The sequence below is a fragment of the Simochromis diagramma genome, unplaced genomic scaffold (assembly GCF_900408965.1).
Source record: "Simochromis diagramma unplaced genomic scaffold, fSimDia1.1 OVJJ01000091.1, whole genome shotgun sequence".
NCBI classification, from domain to species: Eukaryota; Metazoa; Chordata; class Actinopteri; order Cichliformes; family Cichlidae; genus Simochromis; species Simochromis diagramma.
In genome coordinates this window covers 2,218,712-2,231,596 of record NW_024386901.1, presented here as the reverse complement: position 1 = coordinate 2,231,596, position 12,885 = coordinate 2,218,712, and the positions used below count along the sequence as shown (strand labels likewise).

The 12,885-nt window shown below is 40.5% G+C and overlaps 1 protein-coding gene across 1 annotated transcript in view; it reads left to right on the top strand.

Annotated features, from left to right (window-relative positions):
• The window catches only part of LOC120735402 (nebulin-like), a 52,497-nt gene that overhangs the window by 14,839 nt on the left and 24,773 nt on the right, over positions 1-12,885 (top strand). Inside the window, 40 exon segments of the mRNA XM_040034769.1 lie at positions 25-231; positions 233-337; positions 461-667; positions 772-876; positions 1,038-1,145; positions 1,239-1,550; positions 1,652-1,858; positions 1,966-2,070; positions 2,169-2,276; positions 2,370-2,681; positions 2,762-2,968; positions 3,694-3,798; positions 3,931-4,038; positions 4,138-4,449; positions 4,586-4,789; positions 4,923-5,027; positions 5,123-5,230; positions 5,429-5,740; positions 5,887-6,090; positions 6,233-6,337; positions 6,536-6,643; positions 6,725-7,036; positions 7,141-7,344; positions 7,478-7,582; positions 7,678-7,785; positions 7,979-8,290; positions 8,386-8,589; positions 8,688-8,792; positions 9,106-9,213; positions 9,318-9,629; positions 9,723-9,926; positions 10,027-10,131; positions 10,451-10,558; positions 10,650-10,961; positions 11,064-11,267; positions 11,440-11,544; positions 11,680-11,787; positions 11,906-12,217; positions 12,428-12,631; positions 12,767-12,871. Coding sequence (XP_039890703.1) covers positions 25-231; positions 233-337; positions 461-667; positions 772-876; positions 1,038-1,145; positions 1,239-1,550; positions 1,652-1,858; positions 1,966-2,070; positions 2,169-2,276; positions 2,370-2,681; positions 2,762-2,968; positions 3,694-3,798; positions 3,931-4,038; positions 4,138-4,449; positions 4,586-4,789; positions 4,923-5,027; positions 5,123-5,230; positions 5,429-5,740; positions 5,887-6,090; positions 6,233-6,337; positions 6,536-6,643; positions 6,725-7,036; positions 7,141-7,344; positions 7,478-7,582; positions 7,678-7,785; positions 7,979-8,290; positions 8,386-8,589; positions 8,688-8,792; positions 9,106-9,213; positions 9,318-9,629; positions 9,723-9,926; positions 10,027-10,131; positions 10,451-10,558; positions 10,650-10,961; positions 11,064-11,267; positions 11,440-11,544; positions 11,680-11,787; positions 11,906-12,217; positions 12,428-12,631; positions 12,767-12,871 — 7,191 coding nt within the window.

Sequence of the window (12,885 nt, the reverse complement as noted above, 5' to 3'; positions counted from 1 at the left end):
ACTTTTTCTTTTTTTTTTCTTTAGGTCCAGTACAAAAAGGCTTATGAGAAGGCGAGAGGCCACCATGTTGGCTTCCGCAGCCTCCAGGATGATCCTCTGCTGGTTCACTACATGGAGGTGGCCAGAATGCAGAGTGACAAGAACTACAAGAAGGACTACCACAAGGCCAAGCTGAAGTATCACACCCCAGTGGACATGCTCAGTGTGGCTCATGCCAAGCAGGCTTCTGACTGTTCAGACAATGGCTGGATACAAGAAGATCCCTCACAGCTTCTTGCTTCTTCCTGACAACATGCACCTGCGGCTGTGTCGAACCATGAACCTCCAGTCAAGTGATGTAAGTAGCAATGATAGTCATATGCATGCCTTTTAAAAAAAATAATCAAAACCAGATTTGAACTACAAAAGATCATTTATCTTTACTTTGGAACTAATTTGCGTCATGACTTTTTTTTTTCAGAATGATTACAAATCTGACTGGAATAACTTTGTCAAAGGCATTGGATGGGTCCCTATTGGCTCGCTTGCTGTTGAAACTGCCAAGGTTGGCGGTCAGATTCAGAGTGAAAATAAGTACCGCACTCATCCATCAAATTTCAAGTTTAGCAAACTGATGGACTCCATGGACTTGGCTTTGGCTAGTGCCAACAACCAGATCATGAACAAGGTGCAGTATTTTCAGATGTGTTTGCATAGGGTCACAAAATAGAGATAGTCTTGTTTGTGATAAAAATTGTGATTGACCCCTTTCACTGATTTCTTGACCTACAGAAAGCATACACCGCAGCCTGGGAGAAGGACAAAGTGACCACCCATGTCATGCCAGACGCTCCTGAGATTCTGCTGGCGAAGGCTAATGCTCTGAACATGAGCAATGTAAGGCATTACAAATTATATTTATTATTATTTATTCAATTATTTATATGATTTAACATCTATATCTTATCTAACCATTATGCTGTAAGCCATGGCTATATAATATATGTATGATCCTTAACTGTAGCGTGACCTTTCTGTCATTGTATATGTTTTCACAGAAACTTTACAAAGCTGGTGTTGTGGAGATGGCTAATAAAGGCTACAACCTCAAAGCAGATGCTATCCCCATTCTGGCTGCCAAGGCTGGCACCACCATTGCCAGCAACGTAAGTAGACAATAAAGCAAATCTAGCAAGTTAAGGAGTTTATTTCCTACAGCCCATTACACATGCTGACCAAGTGCACATTTATTGTTACAGTTCAAGTACAAATTGGCTTATGAGAAGGCGAGAGGCCACCATGTTGGCTTCCGCAGCCTCCAGGATGATCCTCTGCTGGTTCACTACATGCAAGTGGCAAAGATGCAGAGTGACAAGAACTACAAGAAGGACTACCACAAGGCCAAGCTGAAGTATCACACCCCAGTGGACATGCTCAGTGTGGTCCATGCCAAGCAGGCTTCTGCTGCTCAGACTATGGCTGGATACAGACACATTCAGCACACTAATGCTCTCCTGCCTGATGCCATGAACCTGGAACTTGCTCGTAACATGCAGCTCATTGCTAGTGATGTATGTATAACAATTTGAATAGATAACAATTTTACACAGTTACTGCCCTTATTGTGCATAGCTGTGCTGCACTGTGAAAAACAATTGTGTATTCCCCTCAGAACCAGTACAAGAGTGAGTATGAGCACTACATCAAAGGAATAGGATGGGTCCCTATTGGATCACTTTCAGTTGAGACTGCTAAAGTTGGCGGTCAAATTCTTAGTGAAAAGAAATACCGCACTCATCCATCCAACCTCAAGTACAGCAAGCTGATGGACTCCATGGACTTGACTCTGGCTACTGCCAACAATCAGATCATGAACAAGGTGAAATCCCTTAACTTTAATTGGAGAACAAAGCCACCCAATATTGTCAAAAACATTGTTCAGAACTGACACTATTATTTGATTTTTCTAATGATTTTTTCTTGCAGAAAGCATACACTGCTGCATGGGAAAAGGACAAACTGACTGTTCATATTATGCCAGATGCTCCTGAGATTCTCCTTGCAAAGGCTAATGCCCTCAATATGAGCAATGTAAGGGGAATCCGTCAAATTAATAAACCTACTGAGTCTTGTTATTTATTAGGCTGTTAATAATGCAAATCACTTACCTTAGTCGTATGTAATTTCAGAAACTTTACAAAGCTGGTGTTGTGGAGATGGCTAATAAAGGCTACAACCTCAAAGCAGATGCTATCCCCATTCTGGCTGCCAAGGCTGGCACCACCATTGCCAGCAACGTAAGTAGAAAATAAAGTAAATGTAGCAAGTCAAGGGGTTTATTTCCTACAGCCCATCACACATGCTGACCAAGTGTGTATTTATTATTACAGTACAAGTACAAATTGGCTTATGAGAAGGCGAGAGGCCACCATGTTGGCTTCCGCAGCCTCCAGGATGATCCTCTGCTGGTTCACTACATGGAGTTGGCAAAGATGCAGAGTGACAAGAACTACAAGAAGGACTACCACAAGGCCAAGCTGAAGTATCACTCCCCAGTGGACATGCTCAGTGTGGTCCATGCCAAGCAGGCTTCTGCTGCTCAGACTATGGCTGGATACAGACACATTCAGCACACTAATGCTCTCCTGCCTGATGCCATGAACCTGGAACTTGCTCGTAACATGCAGTTTATTGCCAGTGATGTATGTGTAAAAGTTTGAACAGATAACAATTTTACACGATTGCTACCACTGTGAAATAAACATTTGTGTATTCCCCTCAGAACCAGTACAAGAGTGAGTATGAACACTACATCAAAGGAATAGGATGGGTCCCTATTGGATCGCTGGATGTTGAGAAAGTAAAATCAGCAGGGAAGGCCCTCAATGAGAAACTGTACCGTCAGCCTCCTAGCAACTTCAAATTCACCAAAGATATGCACTCTATGGACTTGACACTGGCCACTACCAACAACCAGATTATGGATAAGGTACAGAAGAGAATCTGTCATGAACAGTGTTGGGGAGTAACGGAATACATGTACCGCCGTTACGTATTTAAAATACAAAATATGAGTAACTGTATTCCGTTACAGTTACCGTTTAAAAAGGTGGTATTTAGAATACAGTTACTTTGTTGAAATGAATGGATTACACGGCAGTTTTTTCCTGTTTCATAAGACTATGAACTCTATATTTCTGGTAATTCCACGCCGGTGGAAACCCAAACAAAACACGCATTAAGAGCCTCTAATGCCCGTGTCTCAATCTCGCGGCACATGTTACCATTTACTACGGTTCGGAGCCGCGGACCTGTTTTATATATGCGCGGAACAGTTTTCTATACGAGATCGCTGCAATAAGTGCAGCCTTACCTAATGTCCACCTACTGTTACTCATTTTATATTAAGATTTAAAAATCTAGTTGGCATTGGTATGGCGAGTAACCTTCAGTAATAGTAACACAGCAATAGTTCATTCATGTAGTTGTAAAAAGCATGATAATATATTAAGTAATCCAAAGTAATCAGAATACTTTACTCTCATTGAGTAACGTAATGGAATACGTTACAAAATACATTTTGGGGCATGTAATCTGTAATCTGTAGTGGAATACATTTTAAAAGTAACCTTCCCAACACTGGTCATGAATATAACTGAAAAGTACTTTCTCTTTATTTTATGTGAAGCCGATAATTACATTTTGCTTCTTTAGCAATCCTACATCAAAGCCTGGGAAAAAGACAAGACTTCAGTCCATGTCATGCCTGATGCAATGGGCATTGTTCTGGCACGGGAAAACAGGAAGAACTACAGTGAGGTATCGTATAATATGCAGTTTCCTGTCTGTAATGATATGGATGACAGTTAGGGAAACAATTACACTAATACTATTAGCATGTCCATTTGAAGGTAGACATGGTTTCCTTGTTGACATTATTTCTTGCTATAGAAACTGTACAAGTTGGATCATGAACTATCCAAGAAGAAGGGCCATAATCTTCGTAGCGATGCCATTGCCGTCCAAGCTGCTAAAGCCTCCACTACAATTGCTAGTGATGTAAGTGTCAGTTTATATTCTCTTTGCTGTATTACTTTATGTGAATATTTATTCTGATATGCTGTTTGGTGACTAAACGTCACACTATTGCTTTTTTAGTACAAGTACAAGACAGGATACCGTAAGCAAGTGGGTCACCACATCGGTGCTCGCAGCATCCAGGACGACCCTCTGCTCATGCTGGCTCTGAATTCAGCCAAGATTGCCAGTGATGCTCTGTACAAGAAGGACTTCAACAAGTCCAAGACCAAGTTCCACCTGCCAGTGGACATGATGGCCTTTGAACTGGCCAAGAAGAACCAGATTCAAGTCAACCATTTCAACTACATCACCCGACTGCACAACTGGACATGCCTGCCAGACTCCAATGATGTGGTCCAGGCCAGACATGCGTATAACATACAAAGTGATGTGAGTATATTTTAATAATTTATATTATGATAATATTATTATATTGCAGGACTCGTGTTTTTTACTATATATCGTTTTTGTTGTCCACCAGATTCAACCATTGCAAATCATTCTTGGTTTTTGTTTCTTCTTCCAGGCTGTGTACAAGGAGGATCTGAAGATGCTGCAGGGTATTGGTTGGGTGCCAATAGGTTCATTAGATGTTGAGAAGGTGAAGAAAGCTGGTGAGATCCTGAGTGAGAAAAAGTATCGTCAGCACCCGAGCAACTACAAGTTTAAAATATCCACTGAAGACATGCCCATAGCACTGGCTAAGGCCAATGCTCAGGTTATGAACAAGGTATGAAATCCCATTTAAAACCTCCATCAGCCATACTGGATGTTGTATGTAAATTAAGTTATTGTAAAATTCACACAGAGGTCACAATGTAAGTACTTTTTGTCTTTTTTTTTTTTCATTTTTGTTACTGCAGAAAGCATACATTGAAACCTGGGAGAACGAGAAGACAAAGATCCATGTCATGCCCGATGCTATGGATGTCCTTCTGGCTAAAGCAAACAATGTTAACTACAGTGTGGTATGTAGGCATTTGTGGTGTAGAAAGACTCACATCACTTATGAATTTTAAATGTATATAACTTCCATCTGTTGGATCATTGTGTTTCCTTACAGAAAAAGTACAAGCAGGCATATGAAGACTCCAAGAAGAAGGGCTATGATCTGCGCAACGATGCCATTTCCATCATTGCGGCGAGAGCTTCCAGGGACATTGCCAGTGATGTGTGTCTTTAATCTGAATTATTTACATAAAAAAATATACTAACTGTATCATAATAATAGTGCAAATATATTAGTTTTGATATTGATTTATAGGGCTTATTAATGCATACATGAATTTTTAAAAATAATAAAACCCATTGTACAGCATGTATAAAACTGTTTAAAGGCAGTGATGATATTATTTTATTTTTCATCCAGTACAAGTACAAGACAGGATACCGTAAACAGGTCGGTCACCACATCGGTGCTCGCAGCATCCAGGACGACCCTCTGCTCATGCTGGCTCTGAACTCAGCCAAGATTGCCAGTGATGCTCTGTACAAGAAGGACTTCAACAAGTCCAAGACCAGGTTCCACCTGCCAGTGGACATGCTCAATCTGGAACTGGCCAAGAAATGCCAGATCCAAGTCAACGACTTCAACTACAGAACTCACCTGCACCAGTGGACGTGCCTGCCAGACTCCAATGATGTGGTCCAGGCCAGACATGCATATGACCTGCAGAGTGATGTGTGTATATATTTATAATTTTTATATATATACATATATATATATATATATATATATATATACAGTTTCTATATTCTATATTTCTACATATAGTTTTTTGTATATCTGCCAACTTTTGCCACAACACTTTCTTTCTTTTTTTCTAGGCTGTGTACAAGGAGGATCTGAAGATGCTGCAGGGTATTGGTTGGGTGCCAATAGGTTCATTAGATGTTGAGAAGGTGAAGAAAGCTGGTGAGATCCTGAGTGAGAGAAAGTATCGTCAGCACCCGAGCAAATACGGTTTTAAAATATCCACTGAAGACATGCCCATAGCACTGGCTAAGGCCAATGCTCAGGTTATGAACAAGGTAAAAATTCAATAACACTCAAAATGCAGCAAAGTATAACTAATACAGAATGACTCTGGTGAAGTACTAATGCTGACATGGTAAAGAAATGATTCTGTGCACAGCTTCATGGTTGATAGTGTTTACATTTCCATGATTACAGAGAGCATACATTGAAGCCTGGGAGAACGTGAAGACAAAGATCCATGTCATGCCTGACGCTATGGATGTCCTTCTGGCTAAAGCAAACAACGTTAACTACAGTGTGGTATGTAGGAAATTAAAACGTTTTACTGTTTAAGCAATTTAAACATTTGTTTTGAATAATTAATTCAGATCATTGAATTTATTGCATTAATATCTTGATAAGATGTCAAGGCAGGTATTTAAGTATTCATGATTCTGAACACTATTATTTGTTGTTTTTATTACATGTTTAAAATCTGTTTTTTGTGATCATGAACAGAAAAAGTACAAGCAGGCATATGAAGATTCCAAGAAGAAGGGCTACGATATGCGAAATGACGCCATATCCATCATTGCAGCCAGAGCTTCCAGGGACATTGCCAGTGATGTAAGCTCATTGGATCTGAACAATGATAAACTTTTATATTTAAATATCAGACCCTGCTAACTCCAATCATTATTTTCACAGTACAAGTACAAGACAGGATACCGTAAACAGGTCGGTCACCACATCGGCGCTCGCAGCATCCAGGACGACCCTCTGCTCATGCTGGCTCTGAACTCAGCCAAGATTGCCAGTGATGCTCTGTACAAGAAGGACTTCAACAAGTCCAAGACCAGGTTCCACCTGCCAGTGGACATGCTCAATCTGGAACTGGCCAAGAAATGCCAGATCCAAGTCAACGACTTCAACTACAGAACTCACCTGCACCAGTGGACGTGCCTGCCAGACTCCAATGATGTGGTTCAGGCCAGACATGCATATGACCTGCAGAGTGATGTGAGTCTTTGAATTTCAGTGGTGTAAAATAATCATGTTAATTAATAAATATATTTTCCAGTTTTAGAATATTTTTAATCATAATAAATCCTTTTTTCCTCAAGGCTGTGTACAAGGAGGATCTGAAGATTTTGCAGGGTATTGGTTGGGTGCCAATAGGTTCATTAGATGTTGAGAAGGTGAAGAAAGCTGGTGAGATCCTGAATGAGAGAAAGTATCGTCAGCACCCGAGCAACTACAAGTTTAAAATATCCACTGAAGACATGCCCATAGCACTGGCTAAGGCCAATGCTCAGGTTATGAACAAGGTATGAAATCCCATTTGAAATCTACGTCAGCCATACTGGATGTTGTATGTAAATTAAGTTATTATAAAATGTATATATACATTTACAAGTAGTAATGTAAACAGTTGCTCATTATCTGTTTTTGTTACTGCAGAAAGCATACATTGAAGCTTGGGAGAACGAGAAGACAAAGATCCATCTCATGCCCGATGCTATGGATGTCCTTCTGGCTAAAGCAAACAATGTTAACTACAGTGTGGTATGTAGGCATTTGTGGTGTAGAAAGACTCACATCACTTGTGAATTTTAAATGTATATAACTTCCATCTGTTGGATCATTGTGTTTCCTTACAGAAAAAGTACAAGCAGGCATATGAAGACTCCAAGAAGAAGGGCTATGATCTGCGCAACGATGCCATTTCCGTCATTGCGGCGAGAGCTTCCAGGGACATTGCCAGTGATGTGTGTCTTTAATCTGAATTATTTACATAAGAATAAATAATAGTGCGATATAGGTATAATAGATTTGATACGGCACTGTAAAGGGCTTGGTAATATGTAAATGTATAAGAAAATAATAATCAATAAAATTCATCATACACAATGTATAAAACTGTTCAAAGACATTGATGATAATATTTTATTTTTCATCCAGTACAAGTACAAGACAGGATACCGTAAACAGGTCGGTCACCACATCGGTGCTCGCAGCATCCACGACGACCCCCTCGTCATGCTGGCTCTGAACTCAGCCAAGATCGCCAGTGATGTTCTGTACAAGAAGGACTTCAACAAGTCCAAGACCAAGTTCCACCTGCCAGTGGACATGCTCAATCTGGAACTGGCCAAGAAATGCCAGATCCAAGTCAACGACTTCAACTACAGAACTCACCTGCACCAGTGGACGTGCCTGCCAGACTCCAATGATGTGGTCCAGGCCAGACATGCATATGACCTGCAGAGTGATGTATTAGTTGTTTTCATGATTCTTTTTATTGCTTTTTAATTCTGTGTTTGTGCTACTAAAAGTATATCACAAGGCTGTTCTGCCGTGTATGCCAGGCTGTCTACAAAGCTGACCTGAAGTGGCTCCAGGGCCTGGGTTGGGTCCCCATTGGCTCGCTTGATGTGGAGAAAGCTAAGAAGGCTGCAGAAGTTTTGAGTGAAAGGAAGTACCGCCAGCATCCCAGCAAAGTTCCATTTACCAGCCCAGTAGATGCCATGAATCTTGTGCTGGCAAAGAATAACGCCCTAACCATGAACAAGGTAGAATTCTTCATTAAAGACTTTCAAAGCCATTTCTATCTGGTTATCACTTTTGTCAGAATCATTAATTAACGCTGCATTATTTGTGTTTTTTCCAGCGCCTCTACACTGAAGCATGGGAGAAGGACAAGACCACGCTGCACATTAAACCTGACACTCCTGAGATCGTCCTCTCACAACAAAATGCAATGACCATGAGCAAAGTTAGTATCATTTCAGAGAATGATTTATTATGTCAACAAGAATACTTTCAAAATATTTTCAATATTTATAATAATTTCAAAAAAATGGAAAATACCTGTTAGGAGTTAAGTGTACTCATTAAGACATTAAGCTTCATTCAGAATGCTTTGGCTTGAGTTACTAGCACACTGATATTCTTACAGTAGACTTTGCGAATATGATCCCTTAAGCAAACCTTATCACTTTATAATTAGGTGCCAAAACTAGAACATTGAAAGTTAAAGTAAAGGTTGAAGTTTAGTTAAAAAAATGTGCATATGTCTTATTTTGCAGAAACTATACAGACAAGGATATGAAGAAACTATCAAGAAAGGCTATTTCCTCCCTGTGGATGCAATCTCTGTAAAGGCTGCTAAGGCCTCCAGGGAAATCATCAGTGACGTAAGTGGTCATACTGTACCAAGTGTCTGTTTACTGACACTTTAACATAATTTAAGCATTGTTCTACTTGTAACATAAATTTTTTTTCGGCTAATTTTATCCAGTACAAGTACAAGACAGGATACCGTAAGCAAGTTGGTCACCACATCGGTGCTCGTAGTATCCACGACGACCCCCTCGTCATGCTGGCTCTGAACTCAGCCAAGATTGCCAGTGATGCTCTGTACAAGAAGGACTTCAACAAGTCCAAGACCAAGTTCCACCTGCCAGTGGACATGCTCAATCTGGAACTGGCCAAGAAATGCCAGATCCAAGTCAACGACTTCAACTACAGAACTCACCTGCACCAGTGGACGTGCCTGCCAGACTCCAATGATGTGGTTCAGGCCAGAAAGGCCTACGATCTCCAGAGTGACGTAAGTCCTTTTGCGGGATACTCAGTGAACCATGCTGCTGATTTTGTCACTATTCTTGTGTTCTGATGTTCGAATTCATGTATACTTTTCTAGGCTGTATACAAAGCTGACTTGGATGAGGTTGTTGGTGTTGGATGGATCCCCATTGGATCACTGGACGTGCTGAAGGCCAAGAACGCTGCAAAAATCCTCAGCGACCGTCTCTATAAGCAGAGACCAGACACACTGAAATATAAGACAGACATGACTTCCATGCCTTTAGTCTTAGCCAAAACAAATGCTGATATCATGAACAAGGTAAAGTGTATTATGTTTGTAATTCCATTGATTTGCCTTCTGTTAAGTCCTCTTGTTTGCACTTTCTGTTTCATTCTGTCTTTTGTGTTTCCCACCACAGAGAACCTACGTTGCTGCTTGGGATGCTGAAAAGATTAAGGTCCATGTGCCCCCTGACACCCCTGAGCTGTTGCTTGCCAAAGCTAATGCTTACAACATCAGCCAGGTACTTTTTGTCTGCACAAATGATTAGGATAATAAAATCCAAGTAGATAAAATTGATTTTTTTAGGGTTTTTTTTTTCTTCATGTGCAGATAAAAATATTCTCCTATGTGTCAATTTGTATTTTTGCATTTGAAATGATTCAATGATTATTATCAAATATAAATATGTGATTCTTGAAAAGTTTAAAAAAACAAAACAAGAGTGGCATATTGAAGGGAATAGTAGTTTGTCCTCTGTGTACTTGCTAACATATGACTTGCTAAAATTAGCTTGAGAATTCCCAGATTAAATGTAACTATTTATTTTCTCTTTCCTTCAGAAAATATACAAGGAAGCCGTTGAGGATATTTTCAGAAAGGGCTATGACCTCAAGCCCGATGCTGTCTCTGTCGTTGCTGCCAAACATGGAAGAGAAATCATCAGCGATGTAGGTGACATTGTTTTTCCTTCTCTGTTATTGGCTTTATTTGCTTAAATTTATTGTGTTAACTTTGATTTCCTTCCTGCTCGCCACACAGTATAAGTACAAGACGGGATACCGAAAACAGGTCGGTCACCACATTGGGGCTCTCAGTGTCCAGGACGACCCTCTAATCGTGTTGGCTTTGAATTCGGGCAAGATCGCCAGTGATGTTCTGTACAAGAAGGACTTCAACAAGTCCAAGACCAAGTTCCACCTGCCAGTGGACATGCTCAATCTGGAACTGGCCAAGAAATGCCAGATCCAAGTCAACGACTTCAACTACAGAACTCACCTGCACAACTGGACGTGCCTGCCAGACTCCAATGATGTGGTTCAGGCCAGAAAGGCTTATGACCTGCAGAGTGATGTGAGCACTCATCACTTTTTGCTGAATATTAGCTCCAGTCTCTGTCTTCTGTGGCTTATCTGTAGCTGTGACCTGTGGTTCTTCTTCTTCTTCGGCTTGCAGGCTGTGTATAAGGCTGACATGGAATGGATCAAAGGAATGGGATGGGTGCCAATTGGTTCAATTGATGTGGAGAAAGCCAAGAAAGCGGCAGAGATTCTGAGTGAGAGAAAGTATCGTCAGCATCCCAGCAACTTCAAGTTCACTGCTAATACAGCTGACATGCCATATGCCCTTGCTCAGGCCAATGCCCAGGTTATGGACAAGGTACAGATAGCACATCTTATCCATTATTGTTCTGTGGGAGCCAGGTCTTTAAAAGTAGTGCATCAAAAGTATATGAGGTTCTTTTTGTGTCACACCAATGACACTAACTTTTTATTTTGTAGGGCTTTGAGTCATTTTATGTATACTGAGTATATTAATCTGCTTTGTACAGAAAGCCTACATTGCTGCCTGGGAGAATGATAAGACCAACATTCATGTAATGCCTGACACCCCAGAGATCATCTTGGCCCAGCAGAATAAACTCAACACCAGTCTGGTAATACAGTCTCTTCTTGCATAGGTTTTACAACATGTTAGCATGGTACAAATGATTATGTTTTCATAGGTACTGCTCTTTGTATTACAGTGTATAGAACATGAGACCCTAAAAGCATTATTCTTTTATCTCCAGAAATTTTATCGTGAAGGCTATATGGAAATGATCAACAAAGGCTACTACCTTCCCAAGGATGCAATCTCTGTTATATCAGCCAAGGCTTCCAGAGACATCATCAGTGATGTAAGTTTATGTTTCCCACTTGCTCCAGTTTGTCTTTTTGTTGCTTCACCACAGTAAATGTAGGGTTATTTTTGAATTTATTTTGAAACTGATGCATTATTTCTATCCATATTTTCAGTACAAATACAAGGCTGGTTTCCGCAAGCAGTGTGGCCATCACATCGGTGCTCTCAGTGTGAAAGATGATCCACTAATTATGCTGGCCGCTAATGCAGGGAAGATTGCCAGCGACAATGTCTATAAGAAAGACTTTAACAAGACCAAGACCAAGTTCCACCTCCCAGTAGATATGCTGACAATTGAACTGGCCAAGAAATGCCAGATCCAAGTCAACGACTTCAACTACAGAACTTACCTGCACCAGTGGACGTGCCTGCCAGACTCCAATGATGTTGTGCAGGCTAGAAAAGTCTATGATTTGCAGAGTGATGTAAGTACATGCTGGTGTTGTAGAAAGCACTTTTTGGATTTTAATCGATTGTTCAATTATTTTCAGAACATTTAAGCCTCTATCTGTCTCTAACTGATTAAATAGACCTTTTTACATCCATTTTGAGTCATCCCACAGTTTGTCAAATTCAAACCATACATGAACAAATTCTGTATTTAATTAGGTTCAAACTGATTTTTGTGTTTGTAGGCTGTGTACAAAGCTGATCTGGAGTGGCTCAGGGGATGCGGCTGGTCACCTCAGGACTGTATAGATGTCGTCAAAGTGAAGCATGCTCAGACTGTCCTCAATGAAAGGCTCTACCGCCAACACCCAAGTACGGTCAAGTTCACCAGTGTCGTTGACCTCCCAGCTATTGTCTTGTCCAAGCAAAATGCTGAAAACCTCAGTGATGTGAGTAACATCTTTCTGTAGTTTCTTGGATTTTTTTTAAAATTGTGAAACCCAAATATTTGATAAAAATATCTATTCAAGTGGATAAGATGAAGCAGTTAATGTTCTTCTTTTTTTTTTTTTTATCTCTGACAGAGGAAATATAGGGAAGTCTGGGATAAAGACAAGCTCACCATTCATGTGCCACCCGACACCCCCACCTTTGAACTCGCCAAGGCCAACGCTGTTAATATCAGCAATGTACGTTTGCGTTT